Below are 17,892 nucleotides of genomic sequence, written 5' to 3' on the forward strand. Positions count from 1 at the left end.
GCCATGTAAAAAGCAATAAAGACAAAGAAGAAAAAAAAAAAAAACGGTAGTCAGCAAAAAAGGTATAGTAAAACGTTCATCCAAGCAAAACGCACGACAACTCCGTTTCCCCCAGATGCTGCTGTTGGGCCCTCGTTACCCCCCATCTCGCATTTATTGCCCCATGTCTCCCGCCACGACCATGGTCCGTTGGTTAAAAGCTGAGGATAGCCCGGGCAGTCCAGCTGTGAATCAATCGGCTGGCAGGATTTATTAGGTTTGGTTTTCCTTTACCCACGGGTTGTAATGCTTCGCCAGTGTTCCCCATCCACGCTCACGAGTTGAGCGTCTTAATCATCATCTTCTGCTTGTTCTTGTCAGCCACCAAAAGGTGTCTGCTCTGGAATATGATCCTCATTGTTTCCACGATGCGATGAAGACTGCTTGCGGCTCCACGCTCCTGAGTGAAGCGAACAATGCACAGTGGTTGTTTTTTCCCATGCTCAATCACCGTCATGATCTCGGCAGCAAATTCAACTTCCTTCAAACTCAAATCTGCATCTCCCTTTGTCAGCTTGATCGCAGCGTTATCAAAAAAAAAAAAAAAAAAAAAAGGGGGAGAGCAGGGGCTAGGAAAAAAAAGGAGAGAAAAGAAATGAAAAAAAGAGAGCCTAGAGAGAGAGAGCCTTTCACGTACAGTTTTCACTCCCGAGCCTTCCAAAAATGACATTCCGCTTCTTATCCACTTGAATGCTCCTCATCCCGTACCTTCGCCACTCTCGCAGCAAAACGACAACTTCCTGCCGAGCTCGCTTGCTCGACAAGTTCATGCAGAGGTAGCTGATGGCTGGCTTCACGCGAAAGAGGCGCGTGAGCCAATTTTGCTTCACTTCAATGTTGCGCGTGCTGCCAGACTCCGACGACGCCAGTCCGGACCTTCGCTTTCGCGCAGTCGTGCGACTCATCATCTGTTGCTTCTGTGAGGAATTCTTCTTGATGCCTGAAATACCGTCAGCACGCCATCACGCTTCAGAAGAGGCTCAAGCCAGATTCAAGCTACCTTCGATAATCATCCCGCTCTCACTGCCCTTGCTGCCCTTCCAAAAGGGAAACGTAAAGTTCCTCTTCCTGGTTTGCAGGCCGGAATCGTCGCCACATCCCGATTGCTGCTTTGCTTCATTGGACGCGCTAGCCCTTCTCAACTCACCTCCCGCAATCGTTTCGATCCTCGAAACGCGCTTGAACCATGAGGATTTTTTCTTCTTGGGACCTCGGTTCACATCGCAGGCGTCATCCTCGTCCACGTTGACACCATCTGCCGGTTGTCGATGCAAAGCTGACCCACTGGCATCTTCGCCACTCTTTTCCCGCGTCACCGGCGCATTGACTGATCCAATCGGGATTGCGGAGGTGGGCGAGTTGACGATCCGGATCGAGTTCTCGACCTTACTGAGGTATTCCACACCGGGATTCCCCACATTCACCCTCCTCATCACGCTGTGTGGTGGAGCCGACACGACGCGGCTTCCGTCACCATGAATTCCGGCATTTTCGTTGATCGATGGCAAGGTGGACAGCTTGCGACTTGGCTGACTATACGCCGGAGCAGATACGATGCGTCGGTCTGCCTTTCGGGGAAGGAGAAGAGTAACCCTGCTTGCTTCCTCGATGGATGCCTCTACGTCGACTTCCTGGTCAACCCGGTTTGGGCCTGCGCTTGCCTTGACTGATGCCCTTGGCCGAGGCTGAAGGCCCGATTTCTTGGGCAGTGGTGGCAGAGGACGGCTGAGCCAGGATGCGGCCGATGCTTCTGTCACTGGTGGCAGCGTGGTCGCGGGGCTGTCGAGCGACAACGACAACGGATCAGACTCCCGCTTACGCTCGCCATCCGCCATTGACGAGTCGCATTCCGAGTCTTCGATTATGATGGAGCTTTTGAAGGCTGCGTCACAATCCTTGGCAATGTTGTTGCTGAAGTGACGGAGCTCCTCGTTGAAGAGCGAGGACGCGCCATTTTCTTGTGCAGACCCCCGACTTTCAGGAGCCCCAATGGCTTTGGGGATGGTTCCGTCCGTCACTGTCATCGTTCCGGGGCTCGGGGACCGCGATGGCGCCGCCGGAGATTGTTGACCGGCAGGAGCCTTCCCACTTGCCACACCGGAGCTCGTCCTACCGGCGATGGCTCGCTGGCCAGGCCCTGCAGAGCCCGATCTCTTGCGCAGGTGGGAAAAATCCACGCCGCGCTTGTGACGTAGACTTGGCACACGTATCTGCGCATTTTCTTGTCTGCTGCTCCGCAGAGATGCGAGAGACCCGCGGGACGACTGCGGTCGACTTGTGAGCGAGGCCATCGTAGAGTTGGCTCGCATGCGACGGCTATTGGAGCCGTTTCGCATCCTGTTGTTGGCCTGCGTAGTGGTGGTGCTACTGACCACCTGCCCATCGCGATGCACAGTGACCTTTGCTTGGCTGACTTGAGAGTCGCATTTTTGAAACCCTTTGCCACCCGGATAGCCATCACAATCATCCGTCTCCGTTTCGGCTGCATTGGAGATGACGGTGAAGCGTGATATGGAGCGACCATTTCCATTGGCGCGGGTTTGCTCAAATTGGCAAGTCGAGATTCGTCTCTTCCAAATGGCTGGTTTCAAGTGATGGTAGTCGCTCATGGAATGTGCCAGTTCTGGTTTGAAGTCCTCCAGTTGCTTGTTCCGATAGTTGTAGAGCAACCAATAAAAGGCCTTCTGATCATTAGGCCTGTACAGAATGGTCAGCTACGCCCATGAGAGATGCTCGGTTGGCCCCACGCAAACGAAAATAGTCAACTTACTCTCGGCATGTCAGCTTGTTGGTAAGGTCCTGTTCGCTAAACATGTGCCACATTGATCGGAGCTGCCGAAGAAGCTGAGGATCAATGTCAGCTCGAGGCACAGGCGCGTACTGAAAGCCTTTTCGAGTGTCTGGGAGTTGCCCGCTGTTGTCACCAAAATCGTCGAGGTAGCTGTACTTCTGGACCAGAGGGTGACGCCAGATTTCCTTCATGGTTATTCGGCGGTCAGGGTTGACCTGCAGCATACGCCTTATGAGGTCCTCGGCCTCGGGGCTTAGAAATTTGGGCATTTCGTACTGGCCCTTCTTCGTCTTTGACATCATGAGCCGCAAGTCGGGGTCGTCGAACGGGAGGGTCGCGGACAACATGGCGAAGAGGATTACACCCATGCTCCAAATGTCAGCACGGTCTCCGCGGTACTGTCTGTTCTTCAGGAGCTCTGGTGCGGCATAGTGAGGGCTACCGCAAGCTGTAGCAAGCTGATGCGTAGCCGTTTGATGAAGCGCAGCCATGCCAAAGTCAGCAATCTTGATTTGATAGTCTGCCGTGATGAGAATATTTTCCGGCTTCAAATCACGGTGGCACACGTTGAAGGAGTGACAGTAGGAGATGGCGCTCATCATCTGCCGGAAGAAGAAAATTGCGAGTTCTTCTGGTAGTCGTCCCCTAGAATTTATAAAGGTGAAAAGGTCGCCCTGGTCAATGTATTCCAGAATGAGATAACTTGTTCGATTGTTAGCACGAGCATGCGGCATGGAAGACTGGATAGATTTGGGCACCCATCGTCTTACATCTCGGAGCGGTTTTCCCATATATCATACAACCTCATAATATTCGGGTGTTCAATCAGTTTAAGAATGGCCACCTCACGCTCAATGGCCATGGGAACGCGCATTTCTCCGTTGACGGTATCAGGCAGGCTGCTGTCCCACTTGCTGAGAGCAGCCATTGAGTTATCGTGAACCAGGTAGGCCATTCTTCGGTTGACGATCTTGACTGCAGCAAGCTGGTTGGTAATGTTGTGTCTGCATAGCCGTACACGCGCTGAAGAGCCCTTTCCAAGTGTGCGGCCCAACTGCCATGGCCCTATATGTGTCTTGTAGTTCTTCCTGCTTCGGCTACTCGAGGTTGAAGCGTACGAGGCTTGGGACATGCGCTTATCGTCTTCTAAAGTTTGCGGTGCAGGGTGAGGGTTGGTAGTCAGTACTTGCTGCGAGACTGCAGCCTGCCGAGTGTCTGCTCTGACGCGCGCAGCGTTGGTGGTTCTCGTGTGAAGTATATCGGACTGATTGTATCGGACTTTATTCATTTGCTGGTCCACCGTAGGAGCGACTGCATTGATGCGGTTCGTCGCCTCAGCCAAGGGTGATCGAGCTTTGAGAACCTTTGCATCAGCCATCATGACTTTAGTTTTGTTTCAAAAATCAGCACATAATAATTCGAGCAACTACGTCGCGTCCGTGTCTACAGTAGGTCGCTTTGACGATGTCTCTGGTTGGGCAACGTCGTTTTATCTCAAGTGTTTGGTGTTCGTTACAAGTCGACACAACGCCAGTGGGACGCGATGCCAACGTGCAGACCGAAGTATAAGCAAGTTCAGATAATGGATAGCTTGAAGTAAAGGTTGATAGCGATCTTCAAAGGGGGGAAAATAAAGTTGTGGAATGAAGAGTTGAAGATGACGGGTCACGGAAGGGCAAGAAATCGGGGGAAAAAAAAGAAAAAGTCTAGTCGCTCGAATGTCTGTGAAAGAGCAGAGACGCCGCAATCCGCTTCCACGAGACCAGAGGACGTGAGATCTTGGAATGCAATGTTTACATTAATGGTGGCGAGCTGGTGTTTTGGACCTGGATGCACGACCGGCACGTCCAGTGCGAGGGAGGCGTCTGGCTAGCATCCACTGGACAAGTGACTGGCATCTGACAGAACGAAGCTGCCAGGTGCCGGGAACTACCAGACGCCTGCGTGGAGAAAACAATTGATTTTTAGCGAGAACCAGAGGAATCGGGGACAAGACGTGGGAAAACATTGGCCAGATTGACCTTACCTTGAGACGAGGCACTGCTGTCAACCGATCATTACGGAACATTCCAGCTGGCAGTTGCCGCAGCATATGAATTCTGGCAACTCAGCAACCAACACCAACTCGCATCCCACTTTCCGATACCATACCTCGTCAAAGGTGTGGCCGTGACAGTACAGCAAGCGTTGTCCCGGATACAGAAATGTAAGTGGTTTATATTCGTTCGTAATATGGCGCTATTTGGTCCGGACGAAGCTGAGTGCTGGAGTCTTTCCATTTCCTGACTGGATGGAGACTTTATAGGACATTGAACTTCATTTTAATGAAAACAACTGGTTGACGAGCGACTCCTCAGTCGAGACACCTACAATGGGGTTAAACTGAAAGCCATATCGACCTTGTACTTGCTCTTCCTCCGTCCTTATCATTTTACTCAGTGCTTGCTTCCAGCTCTGGTTTTCTGCGAACCAACCACTGAAATAAACACACCAGTAGCTTCAATCCAACTGGAGCCTTTCGGTCTCATTCCTTGGTATCCAGGTACAGGGCCGAAACGCGTCAAAGAGTGGGTAAATAAAATATGTCAACATCAATCTTGCGACTGGAATTCAAGGGATGAGGTGTCTAATTCGACCTGCGGAATTAAGTGGAGTCTGGACTACCAAGTGCCCACCTGTCTTGACCGCCTGGCAAGGACGAAGGCTCCTAGAGGCAGGGGCGCCAGATCAAGTCAACTTTCAATTAATTAGATACATAATTGGCAATAACCAATCAACAAATATCAGATAGCGTGATTGGTTTAGTGGTAAAATTCTCCGTTGCCATCCGAGCAGCGTCGGGGAGCCCTGGGTTCGATTCCCAGATCACGCAGTTAATGGCAGTTCTTTTTCTAGCTGCCGACCTCTTTCATATCGTCAATATCAGCGAGCCTTGTAAACTTTTCTGTTCATTTTTTGCATTCTATTATTACTGAACAAATACGCATGCATGAGCCTTGGTATAATAAACATGCGAATCTTCTGTGTCTAGAAGAGTTTCCCTCCAGTATTTTTCAAGGCTTTCTGGACCAGAGAAGTCGAAAGAAAGCCTGCAATAGGTAGCTAGCTACCAGGGATCCTTTATCTAATCAAATCGTCCACCCACCGCCGTCAGCGGGCGCGTCTGCTGGCGGGGTTATATGACACGCGCTCACGTGTGGCCGAACGCGATGCGGACCTAGTTGGGCAGATTCGACAAATTGAGAAAACGAATCAACAATTCAACACGCACCCCATGTCACACACCACTCCGCAACTTTCGTAGTCAGAAGCCGCCGCGGTGACATGCAGCACGCTTCGTCACATCGCCGGAGGCGGTCTGACATGGAAGACGCTGAGGTTAGCGACGATGCGGGGGACGGAGCCGGAACACCAGCATCTGACGCGAAGCGACGACGCGTCGACACCGACTTGGACAGTGATGGAGGGGCAAGCTCGTTTGACAGCAACTTTGGGAGAGGAATCGACGTGTCGAGTGACGGTACGATGGCGGATTTCCAGCCGGGCGCTATTGTGCGTGTTAGCGTGCAGAACTTTGTCACCTACGAAAAAGCAGAGTTCTTCCCAGGGCCTCACCTGAACATGGTCATTGGCCCCAACGGTACAGGCAAAAGCTCCTTGGTGTGCGCCATCTGTCTTGGCCTAGGATATGCCCCGAAGCACCTGGGTCGCGCCGGATCTGTCAAGGAGTTTGTCAAGCACGGCAGGGATACCGCTACCATCGAAATCGAACTGCAGAAAAGGCCTCCGGACCGAAGCAACTACATCGTAAAGGTTCAGATCCGCCGGGAGCAAAATACGCAGAAATGGTGGTTGAATGGGAAAGAGACGACCCACAAGAAGATTCAAGACCTGATGCAGGCGTTGAAAATCCAGGTGGACAATCTGTGCCAGTTCCTGCCGCAAGACCGGGTCGTTGAGTTTGCTGGATGCACCCCGGTAGACTTGCTTCACGAGACCCTGCGCGCTGCCGCCCCGGAGGAAATGCTGCAATGGCAGGCCGAACTGCAGGATCTGCACAGAGAGAAAAAGTCCCTTGCCGATTCCGTCAACACGGATGTCGATGAGTTGCGGATCTTGGAGAACCGGCAGCAGGGCTTGCAAGCAGATGTGGATAGAATCCGAGAAAGAGAAGAGATCCAGCAGAAGGTCCAGGACCTCGAATCAGCCCTGGTTGTGGCCCAGTACGAAGAGGCACGCGACAACTACGGCAAAGCCCGACATCGGAAGAAGGAGGCAGAGCGCACGTTGAGGCGCTTGGAGTCGGAGAGTGGTCCTTCGTTAGAAGCGATAAACGAAAAGGAAGCATACGCGCGGCAGATTGAAGCTGCGATACCTTCCAAGGAGAGAGCCTTGAAAGGAGCCGAAACGGCAACCCAGAGCGTTGCTCAAGAGATTATTGGCGCAGTTGAGGAGGTCAAAGAGATGGGCAACAAGCTGGAAGCCGAGGTAAAAGGATTCGAGTCGAAAAAAAAGGAACTTGCCTCGTCAAGGTCAAAAATCACGTCCCTCCAAGCGGACCTCAAAAACCAGCCTGCCGATTTCAACCCTTCGGATTGGAATCAAAAAATTGTACGTGTCTGCAACGTGGAAATGGCATCAGATTGCGCAATGCTGATAATTGGCCGACGTGGCTTCCTTTGCAGCGTGCTGAAGAGCACAACCTCCGGGAACTCGAAGCAGAAAACCGGCAGCTCCTATCCGACCGGGACTCCAAGGTGGACGCTGTAATGCCTATACAGGCCGACATCCAGCGATTGCAGCAGGAGTTGCGTGACTTGGACACGCAACAAGGACAACAGGAAACATTGATGCGCAAGCATTTTCCCGAGCTGGCAGCCGGATGGAAATGGATACAGGAACACCAGGATGAGTTTGAAAAGGAGGTTTTCGGACCGCCCATGATAAGTTGCTCGGTGAAAGATGAGCGCTATTCGAGTCAAATCCAGGCCCTGTTGCAGGTTGACGACTTGTCATGCTTCACCGCGCAAACGAAAGACGACTACAAGAAGCTTACTGACCAGCTGTATCGTGTTATGAGCTTGTCGGTGGTGGTGCGGACGTGTTCCAATCCCCTGTCTGCTTTCAGCCCCCCGGTGGGCCGGGACGAGGCCGCCGAGTTCGGGTTGGACGGGTTCGCCATAGACTACCTAAGCGGCCCCGAGCCCGTCCTGGCGATGCTGTGCGCCGAGAAGCGGCTTCATCAGTCCGGAGTCTCGTTACGCGAACACGATGACGATGCCTACGACAGGCTCATGAACAGCGGCAAAATCAACCAGTGGGCCGCGGGACGACAGTCGTTTACCATTCGCCGTCGCAGAGAATACGGCCCTCAAGCCATGACGACCATCACCAAAAGCATACGCGACGGAAGATTCTGGACTTCGCAACCCGTCAATGAACAGGAGAGGGAGGAAATCAAACGGCTGTTGGCAGAGGCGCAGGGGAAGAGAGTGGCACTCAGAGAAGAAAACAACAAACTCAAGACGAGGATCGATGCTATTGACGACCAAAAGACTAGAATAAATGGCAAGATTGTGTGTACAACCGCTCTTCTCATCCTTGGGTCTTTTTTGTTTTATCTTGTCGTTTTGCGGAAATGCTCATTCGAAACGAACAGGAAGAATTACGAAAAGACAAGAGCATTTTGCAGAAGGAATACCAAAAATGGCAGTCGCTGCCAGAGAAAATCGGTAAGGGATTTTCTGGTTTCTCGTTCATTCCCTTTCCCCCTTGCTCGTATTGTTGGAAGCCCGACTCCCTGGGTCCGCGAGTCGCTGACCGTGTTGCAGAATTCGAATGCGGCCAGAAGGCTGCGCACGAGCAAGCGATGAGAGATGCCAAAAGGAACATGCAGGAAATCCACTACGGGTGGGATAAGGCGGTCATTCGGCGATCCAGGCTGGTCCTCCGGCACAAGAGACTGACGGACAACATCGGCAAAGCCCACCAGGCACTGGTCGAGGCCAAAATCTGGCTCATCGAGGCACAGTCGGACGTCGAGGGCCTGAAGGACCGCAACGCCAGCATCGTGGCTCGGCTGGAGGAGGAGCGGCGCACGGTGCAAGAAGCCACGGAGGAGGTCAACCGCGCCAAGGAAACCGGCCGCCGGCTGGGCGAAAAGGTCACGCAGCTCTTCGACCAAGCGGAGCAGGACCGGCAGGAGCTCGTGACCCAGCTCGCGAGGGGGAGGTCGAGCGAGGACATTGAGATGGAGGTGGCAGCCGAGGCGGCCAAGCTCGAGCTCATCCACGCGGCGAATCCTAACGTGGTTCGCGAATACGAGCGGCGCGCCGAGGAGATTGCCCACATCAGGCGCAAGATGGAGGGCGCCGGCGAGAAGCTCAGGACGCTGGAGGCGCAACTCGCCGGCTTGATGAGCAAGTGGGAGCCGCGGCTGGAGGAGCTGGTGTCCAAGATCAACGACGCCTTTGCCTACAACTTTGAGCAAATCAGCTGCGCGGGCGAAGTGCGCATCCGCAAGCACGACGACTTTTCACAATGGGCCTTGGACGTCATGGTCAAGTTCCGGTAAGCCGGGCGTCGTCCCCCCCCCTTTTCTTATGCGTACTCGCTACCTATTCCATCCATCACTCGACTCCGCCTTACGGTCAAGCTGCTGACTTTCCCCTCCCTTGCTTTTGCGTTCTCCGTCCATCCCTCGGCCACTCCAGCGAGAACGAAGCGCTGCAGCAACTTACCCGCCACCGCCAATCCGGCGGCGAGCGGGCCGTTTCCACCATCTTCTACCTCATGTCCCTCCAGTCCATGGCCCAGTCGCCCTTCCGCGTCGTCGACGAGATCAACCAAGGCATGGACCCCCGCAACGAGCGCATGGTCCACGAGCGCATGGTGGAGATTGCGTGCCGCGAGCACACGAGCCAGTACTTCCTCATCACCCCGAAGCTCCTGACCGGGCTGCGCTACGACCCCAAGATGCGGGTGCTGTGCATCGCCAGCGGGGAGCGCATGCCGAAGGAGGGCAGGAAGCTCGACTTTGCGCGATGCATCAACGTGCAGAAGAGGCTGATGTCTGCCGCGTGATGGACGCTGCTGTGGTGGAGGTTTTTTTGTTCTTTTTATATATTTATTTATTTATTTATTTTTTTTGGTTTGGCCGTGAAAAGCACCTTGATACTTTGCTGCGGTTCGTTTTTGCTCCCATTGCCGCCAACGTCTTTGATCCGTTTCTTCTTTTGTCGGTGTTCTGCTGCAGACGGACGACTTTTGGAATGAAAAAGCCGCGGAAGATGAATATGCTGCGAAACGACTCATCGCCCTCCCCAAGGTTTTCATGGCTCACTCGACGAGGGCGCATTTCCATAAGCTGATTCAATGGCATTCATTCGCAAAGGAAAGCACATGTACATATCAATACATACCCACATAATAGAACACTATATAAAGCACCGGCGCAAGCCCATGCCCCCTTCCTTGTGACTTCCACAGCCGTGCTTGCTCCATTCAACCACATAGCTAGCCATTTATACCTGGGAAAAACTCACATCGACGGCGGGACCCCCCCTCCCCATCTCTCACACATCCCGCGCGCCACAGCCATATTCAAAACCGCTCAAGTGTCGCTGAAAAAGGCACCGTCAACTCCTTGCCCCATTGTCCCCGTCCCCCGTCCCCCGTCCCAGGCATCCCCTGCGTCGCGTCGAGCCCCGGCGCCCGACTCCCTTCTCCAGCCGCACAAACGCGCATTCAAGAGCCGGCAAAGGGCTCGTGGACAGTGTGTAGAGGTGTCGAGACGACGTGCAGATTGTGCCAGCGAGCGAGTCGTGCAACACGAGACGCGATGGGACGAAAAGCGTGGGAAGATGACGACGAGAGGGAAATGGTACAGAGCGTGGGACAAGAGAACAAGAGCAGAGGGCAAAAAGAAAGAGGAAAAGGAAAAGGAAAAGAGACGGAGACGGAGACGGGGAGCAGAGCCTGGCAGCAAAAAGAGACGTTGGTTCCGTGTTTCATCAGCTTCAGAATGAAGCTGCTTGAAATGTGACAAATGAAGGGGGGGGAAACAAGCAAAGAGGAAAAAAAAATTACACAAAAAGAAGAAAAAAAAAAAGAGGCAAAAAAGAATGAAAAGAACAAGAAAAGGAAAAGAAACGTCAAGCTACAAGTCATCCCATGATTCTCCCTAGATCTCGGACCGAAAAAGCAGCGACGACAGGGTATATAGCCTCTTCTGTCCGTTTCTCGTGAATCCGTCGCAAAATGGTAAAAATAGACAAGAAATTCCAAGTCATGTTGGCGCCATGACTTGTTCACGTGGCAGCCATGAGTTGCCCTCGCCCTTCCCACCACACCTTTCATGGCTTTTCACCCCCCGAGTGGTGATCGTCCGTGTCAAGCCTCTTCCTCCAGTCAGCCAGGCTCTCGCTCAGGCTAGGGTTCGCCAAGCCTTCATCAGCCTTCTTCCCGACAACGGGACTGTCAAAGTCGAAATTGCTGCTCAAGCGGTAGTTCTTGTTTGTGGCTTCCCAGTGGCTTCGAAGAGTCTCCAGCTCGCTGGCAAGGTTGTCGAGAGCCGCGCTGTTCCTGGCATCCAGACTGTTGGCGCCGCCGTACGAGCTTCCGTTTTCAGAACTCTCGTTGCGGCTGTGGCCGAGCGCGAGGCCGTTGGTGCTCTCCGACGTCATGCTGGGGGCTTGGCGACTGCGTCTCCGGTAGTTATCGACCGAGTGTTCAACCTGGTCGAGAAGAAGAGCCACTTTCTGCTCCGCATCACCGGCGCGCTGTTCCAAAAGGGCGTTCTCCGCGTGGAGTTGCTCCAAATCCTTGCGGTGCGATTCCAACGTCTTGATGGCCTCGTCGCGTTGCTTGTTGCTGTCGGCCAGCTCCGTCGTCACGGCTTCGAGCCTTCTCTCCAGATTGGATCCCGACGCCTTCAACTCGGATTCGAGAGACTCGACTCTCTGATGCAGCGAATCGCGTTCGTGAAGCCAGTCCTCGGGTGCTGCGGGTGGCCGGCCGTCCTCATTGCTTACCCGAGTCTCCAGCTCCTCAATCTCCAGCTTGAGGCGCCCGTTGTCGGACTTGTAGCGAGAGAGCTGGTCTTTGAGCTGCTTCAGCATCTTTTCTGTTCCCTTGACGTAGTGCACAGCCGACTGGTAGTCGCTCTCGAGCTGCTGGAGCTTCTCCCGGTATGCCAGTTCGGATTCTTGCTGTTGAGACGCAAACTGCAGTTTGCACTCCTCCAGAGTGGCAGCGGCACTGGCGAGCTGTGCCTCAAGATCTCGCATGCGGGTCTGCTCAGGAGAGTTTGTTCGTGGACTGACCAGGACGCGAGATCGGATGGCGCTGGTGGGACTGATGCCTCGTTCCGACAAAATGTCCTTCAGGGCATTGTGCTGCACAGTCATGGCATTCGTTTCCAGCTGCTGGGATGCGAGTTGATTTCTGAGGTCCGTGTGGCCAGCTTGCAGGGCTTGCGTTTCCCTCAGGGCAGACTGAAGCTGTCTTCTTATCGCGACGCCTTCCCTACTCGACTGCTCCTGATACTGCTCCAAGCCGGCAATTCTTTCTTCGGCACTGCGCAGCTTGTCTGCGGCAGCATCGGCTTCCAGCTGATACTTCCTCGCCAGCTCCTTGGCAGCCGTAATCTGGTCTTGAAGCGCGGCGATCCGTTCACTATGAGCGCCCTTGTCCGCGCTTGCCGTGTCTTGACTCGTCATTGTACCGAGTCCCGACAGCAAAGCCTGGCGATGCGTTTGCGCTTCGTTGGCATGTTTTTCAGCAAGTTCTTGGGCATCACGCAAACGTTTTGTTGAAGCCAACAACTCCGTCGTGCGGGCCTCATGCTCTCGCTTCAACTTGTTGAGCTCATCTTCCAGTTGCTCACGGGCTGCACGCTCCTCCTCCAGCCGCGTTTCCAAATGCGACTTGACATCCTCTGATGCTGATATGGCGTTCTTGAGCGATTCGAATGTTTCGTCATGGCTCTTTGAGGAGCCGACTGCCTCGTTGTACTTTGACCCGAACTCGTCCCTTTCCACCCTCACCAGCTCCAGCGCTGTAACAGCCTCGACGCATGCCACCGACTTTTCGCGAGCCTCTTGCTGGGCGACGTGCAGCTCTGCCTTTAGACGTTCTATTTCAGTGGATGTCTGCTGCTTGTAAGTCTCCAAGTCGGTTAAGCGCTTTTGGGCGGCAGTGGCAGTGTCGTCCGCCAACTGACGAGCGCTTTTTTCCGCCATCAATTCCGTCCTAGAATGGTCCAGCTGGGTCCTCAAATCCTTTTGCTGGCCCAGGGCGGCAGCTAATTTCTTGGCCATTTCTCCTGATCTGTCTGAAGGCTCGTCTCGGTCACCATCCAGCTGAGGAGTGCTCGTTACGCTTCCTCCCGTGTGCGCAGCCAACTTGGCCTTGGCATACACGGCTTCTTGAATGGCTGCATCACGTTGCTTCTCAGCCTCTGCGATTTGTTTTGCGGCCATGATTGCCTGCTTATCCACAGAACTTTGCACGTTGGCTAGTTCCGTCCTCATAGCCAGAAGAGCTTCCACAAGAGGCCTATCCTCGTCGTCAAACGTTTCGGCGGCTTTTGCGTCAAGGGTATTCATGGTTGCGGTGGACACGTAGCCCGCCTTCCGAGCGAGCTCCAGCTCGGACGCATACCACGCATTCCTGTTCCGCGCCGAGTCTAATTCGTTGAGGAGGGCAACGGTTTGAGAGTTTCTACCAGATGATCGTCGGGAGAGAGGATTGCTGGGCTGCCTGGTTGGAGGAGGAGGAGAAGAGGGCCGAACGGCTCTGACGTTGGATTCTGCAGAGCTATCCACGGAACTTTGCAGTTGACGGTGACCTCTTGGGTTGCCCTTGTTGGCATCGCTGACTGAATGATCCTGCTTAGATCCTGTCCTCCACAGTTGAGACGGCTGAGTGGGTGTCCGTCGACCGTTCATCATGGGCCCAGTGTCATGTTCAGGCACACCAGCAGCAGGTTGAGCCAACATTGTTTGCGGAGAGCCAGATCTGCCAACTCGGTCTGTAGACGCGCCCCTGACCCGACCGATGCTAGGTGCTTCCATGTTCGGTTTCGCCGGTGTCGGTCCCTGGGGAGGGGGGCCGGAGGGACTTGACATGAGGTTAGCTCTGGGGAGCTTTGACGGAGGCGCTGAAGGTGGAGGAGCTCCCGAATTCTGTTGCATGTCGGGGTCTGCGCCTGTGGGAGGTGGTGAAGTGTACCCGTTTGGTGACTTGTTGCCGGAAGCACCCGTTGCAGCAGTGGTGGTAGCCGCGACGACAGGCGCGCTGCCAGGCTTCCGTGAGTCTTGAGGGGCGCCTGCAGGAGGAGGCAGCTGCCGATTGGCAGAACTGACGACCTCACTCGTACTGGGCCTTCGAATTCCTTGTGCTGTTCGCTGTGCTCCTTGCTGATTATCGTTGGGATATCGAATCTTAGTCGTATCCAGAACATACATGATACCCAAATCTTTGGTGGTAGTCGTGGGCGAGCTGGGCTCGCCGCCGAGAACGACAATGGACTTGCCCACAGTCGTCATGCTGTGGCCCGACCGTGGGGAGGGTGAAGGACCCATATTCTGGAAGGTATACCAGCGCTGGGAGCTGATTCTGAACGCGGCCAAATCCCCCAAATCTGTGCCTTCTTCGGTACGCCCACCAAAGACGTACATTACATCGTCTACCAAAGCTGCGGCATGGCCTTCCCGGGGCGCTGGGATGTAGCCGATACAGTCCAGCTGGGTCCAGGAGTTTGTGGCTGGATCGTAGCACCATACGTCGTTGAACCATTGGAAACCATTCGTTCCGCCAAATCTGTGTCGACTGTTAATTACACTGTGCCGAAATCGAGCCGAGTTGGGAGGATCATGGCACTCACAAGTACATCTTGTCATTGAACGTAACCACGGAGTGGTTTGTACGGGCTTTCGGCGTATTTGGTGATGTGTCTCCCGGTAGCAAAATCTCCCACCTATTATTCGAAGATTGCAACTGATTCAAGTCAAATGCAGAAAGATCGTTCATAAAGTAGCCCTCGACCTGACCTCCAAAGATGTATATTTTGGAACCAAGAATATTGAGGGAGTGTCCATAACGACCTGACGGTCTGGGGCCGGCGGGCAGAGCGCGGGACCAGTGCCTGGTTGCTGATCAACATGTCAGTATGTGCAGCATGTCGATGCATCTAGGTGGCTCAGCATGAATTTCTACTCACACGTATTGAGCAAATATAACGTTTCGTCCAGAACATCCGACTCGTCAATCTTGGTGTCACCGCCGTAGACAATGAAAGCATTGCCCACAAGCAAGCTTGAATGACCAACTCTAGGCCCTGGACCTTCGGCAGTGGTCGCTAGAGGGTAGCAAGCCAAGTTCCCCCCTGCCTCGATCATCCAAAGGTCGCCTTTGACCGTGGAACTATTGATCAGACCACCCATCATGTATATATCACCCTCTTTCGAAGCGGTTGCGTTGACGGCAGCGCCATATCTTGGGAACGGAGTGGGGTTGGATTGCGTGTACGTTAGCCGCCGTTGCGACCAGGGGTAAAGTGAAGCATTTGGGTTTGATGAAGGTGGCCCGTTGCGAAGCTACCAAAATTAGATACGAGTCCGACAGCATGTAAGGCTGCATGACTAAGGAGGGAGCGTCCTCTGCTTGTCCGAGTCGACTTACAGGCAAATCTGAAGATTGCATCTGGTCCAAGCTACCTCCGCGGCGAATCTGGTCGGGACTACCATTGCCAAGCTCATCCATAGAGTTCAAGCTACCTGTGGGAGTGGCTCTTTGGGCAACGTTCTTTTCGTCGCGAGCCAGCCGCACGCTAGCACTCGTGACGTGTGAGCTCGAATTACCGTCACGGCTCGACAAGGCGCGGTCTTGGCTTTTCTTGGACTTGAAGAGGAAGGCCATGATTGCCTTGGCGACCGGGGCCACGGTCGGGTCAGTCGGGAGAGGCGAGGCGAGGCGAGGCGAGGCTAGGCTAGGCCAGGCGAGAGCGATTGATGTAGCTTGCAACCCCGAAGGCTCTGGTCCCGAGGCCAAATCGACAACGCTGCAGAGGAACAGGATGCAAGTTTCGCATGCGATGCGTCACTTGGTGTGCTCAGCGGCAGGGTTAATGAGCTTCAAGTATCCTGACCCCGTAGACGCGAATTGGGCTTGGAACGGTCGCATGTGCAAGTGAGCAAAGGATGCAGCGACAAGAGGTTTCAGTTCACCTCGGTAGAGGGAAGCGACGAGCCAGGAATTGCAGGAAAAGATGCGAATTGCACCAAGGAGAATCGAAGCTCGAGCCTGGAGATGGGTTTGGCAGACCATTCATTTGGTGGGCCAAACTGGGGGAGGTTGTCAACGGGCTTTTGGCCAGCCGCCTTTTTTTTCGGGGGTGGTGGATTGGAGGGAGTCATTGGGCCGGGGGAGCCAATGCTTAGGGGACGACTGGGCGGCAGAGGGGGGGGGGGCTCACCAGACAGTACGTGTAACCAGTCAACGCCGCCGGGTTAGTTTTAGGCGGCCCGGACTATCATGTTTCCCGGCCGCGGATGGGCGATTCAGTCTCAAGAGATGCTAAGAAAGTAAGCCTGGGCGAAGAGCAGGCAGGGGATGGCGGCGAGGAAAAATAATAAAACGGGGACGATGGCGGACCATGCAGAAGCGCGATGGCCGATGACAAAGAAACGATGGACAGGAGTCGGAGGGGTCTGATGTTTTGCAGGTAACATTTGATTGAAGCGGGCGACGATGGTTCAGGACATGGAGCCAAGAACCCAGAAGCTACCAGCAGACAGTACCAGGTGCCTTGGGAGGTAGTTGGGCGGGCAGTTGGGCGTGGGCAGTTGGGCGTGGGCAGTTGGGTGTGGGCAGTTGGTGGTGGGCAGTTAGTTGGTGGTGGGCAGTTAGTTGGTGGTGGGCGGCAGCAACAAGTCTAGTCAACCAGTTCTGGCCTCGGTCTCCGTACGTCAGGTTGCACAATGGTTATTTTTTGATTGGTGCGCTGTGGCTGCTCATCAGGGGAAAGATGGGGGGGGGGCCAGTCGGTAATGAAACGTACTAAAATAGCGGATGCGCATCGTCTGGGCTCTGGAATACCTGGAATACGGAATACATGGAATACAAATCGAGATCCAGCTAGGTCTAGGAGGTTAGGTATTCGGCGATGTCGCATCTGTCTGGTTGTATAGGAATGCATGTCTCGCGGAGTACCTCACTTATACATCACACCCACGGATTGCCTAGAATTATGGACAAGGTCGATCCCAAGAGTGCTATGCTTGCCCATTCTTTGTCCATTGAGGCATATTTGGCTGGACTTGCTCTTTCAAGGTGAAAAAAGAAGAAAAAAAAAGGCCCAAGGGTCAAGACCCAGGACCCAGGACTCAGGACTCAGGACTCAGGACTCAGGACTCAGGGGCACTCGGAGGCAACAGTTCAGACCAGACGTCATTTGCCCTGCGGAGCTACGGAGTATCCGTGGTTGAGCGCCTTTGAAAGCCATGTTGTTGGGGCTTGTGGCGTGTGGCGCGTGTGGCTTGTGTCTTCATGTTTGCTTGCGTCAAACTTGTTGATCAACTTGGAAAAAATAAATCAAGACGGGCACTAGATAAACCCGTCCGTCAACTCCGGCCTCCAGCAAGCAGGAATCCTCGCACAAGCATGGACGGACACGGACAGAGACTGAGTCTTGCTGTTGCTTTGCAGGCATACCGCGCGTTGGTCGCGCTCTGTAGCTCGCTCTGTAGCTCGCTCTGGCATTGGACAGTCGACCATTTAAATCGATTCAGGACAATTACTTTGCAAGCTGGGGACAAGAAGGGCCGGAATTGGCGTATTAGATAGTCCTCTGCAGTCTACTCCAGCGTCCGCAAGCAAAACAATCACCCAGCATTAGGTACTCACGTGAAGCTCAGGTTGTTGCAGAGGAGATGAAAGGCCCAAAGTCGCGGACCCCGACCACCTGCTAGCTACGAGATAAGAGACACCAACTGACTGACACCAACGCGCGGCAAGGGTCCTTCTTTTGGAAAGCATTTTAACTTTTTTCCTTTTTTTCC

General features: G+C 54.0%; 3 protein-coding genes across 3 annotated transcripts; 1 reads left to right on the forward strand and 2 right to left on the reverse strand.

The window, feature by feature from the left end:
• Positions 1 to 313: 313 nt before the first annotated feature.
• UV8b_04341 (uncharacterized protein) lies at positions 314 to 4,208 on the reverse strand (the record flags this gene model as incomplete). The annotated part of the gene is made up of 5 exons (XM_043141839.1): positions 314 to 534; positions 677 to 979; positions 1,040 to 2,736; positions 2,810 to 3,532; positions 3,601 to 4,208. 5 exons carry the CDS (start codon positions 4,206 to 4,208, stop codon positions 314 to 316), a joined length of 3,552 nt encoding a protein of 1,183 aa, XP_042997773.1.
• A 1,946-nt stretch (positions 4,209 to 6,154) lies between these two features.
• UV8b_04342 (uncharacterized protein) lies at positions 6,155 to 9,913 on the forward strand (the record flags this gene model as incomplete). The annotated part of the gene is made up of 5 exons (XM_043141840.1): positions 6,155 to 7,441; positions 7,516 to 8,406; positions 8,490 to 8,562; positions 8,662 to 9,400; positions 9,544 to 9,913. The coding sequence occupies 5 exons, from the start codon at positions 6,155 to 6,157 to the stop codon at positions 9,911 to 9,913; spliced, it is 3,360 nt and encodes a 1,119-aa protein (XP_042997774.1).
• A 1,271-nt stretch (positions 9,914 to 11,184) lies between these two features.
• On the reverse strand, positions 11,185 to 15,751 carry UV8b_04343 (uncharacterized protein; the record flags this gene model as incomplete). The annotated part of the gene is made up of 4 exons (XM_043141841.1): positions 11,185 to 14,653; positions 14,718 to 14,985; positions 15,054 to 15,429; positions 15,515 to 15,751. The coding sequence occupies 4 exons, from the start codon at positions 15,749 to 15,751 to the stop codon at positions 11,185 to 11,187; spliced, it is 4,350 nt and encodes a 1,449-aa protein (XP_042997775.1).
• Positions 15,752 to 17,892: the final 2,141 nt, after the last annotated feature.

The sequence above is a fragment of the Ustilaginoidea virens genome, chromosome 3 (assembly GCF_000687475.1).
Source record: "Ustilaginoidea virens chromosome 3, complete sequence".
In the NCBI taxonomy this organism is placed as follows: domain Eukaryota; kingdom Fungi; phylum Ascomycota; class Sordariomycetes; order Hypocreales; family Clavicipitaceae; genus Ustilaginoidea; species Ustilaginoidea virens.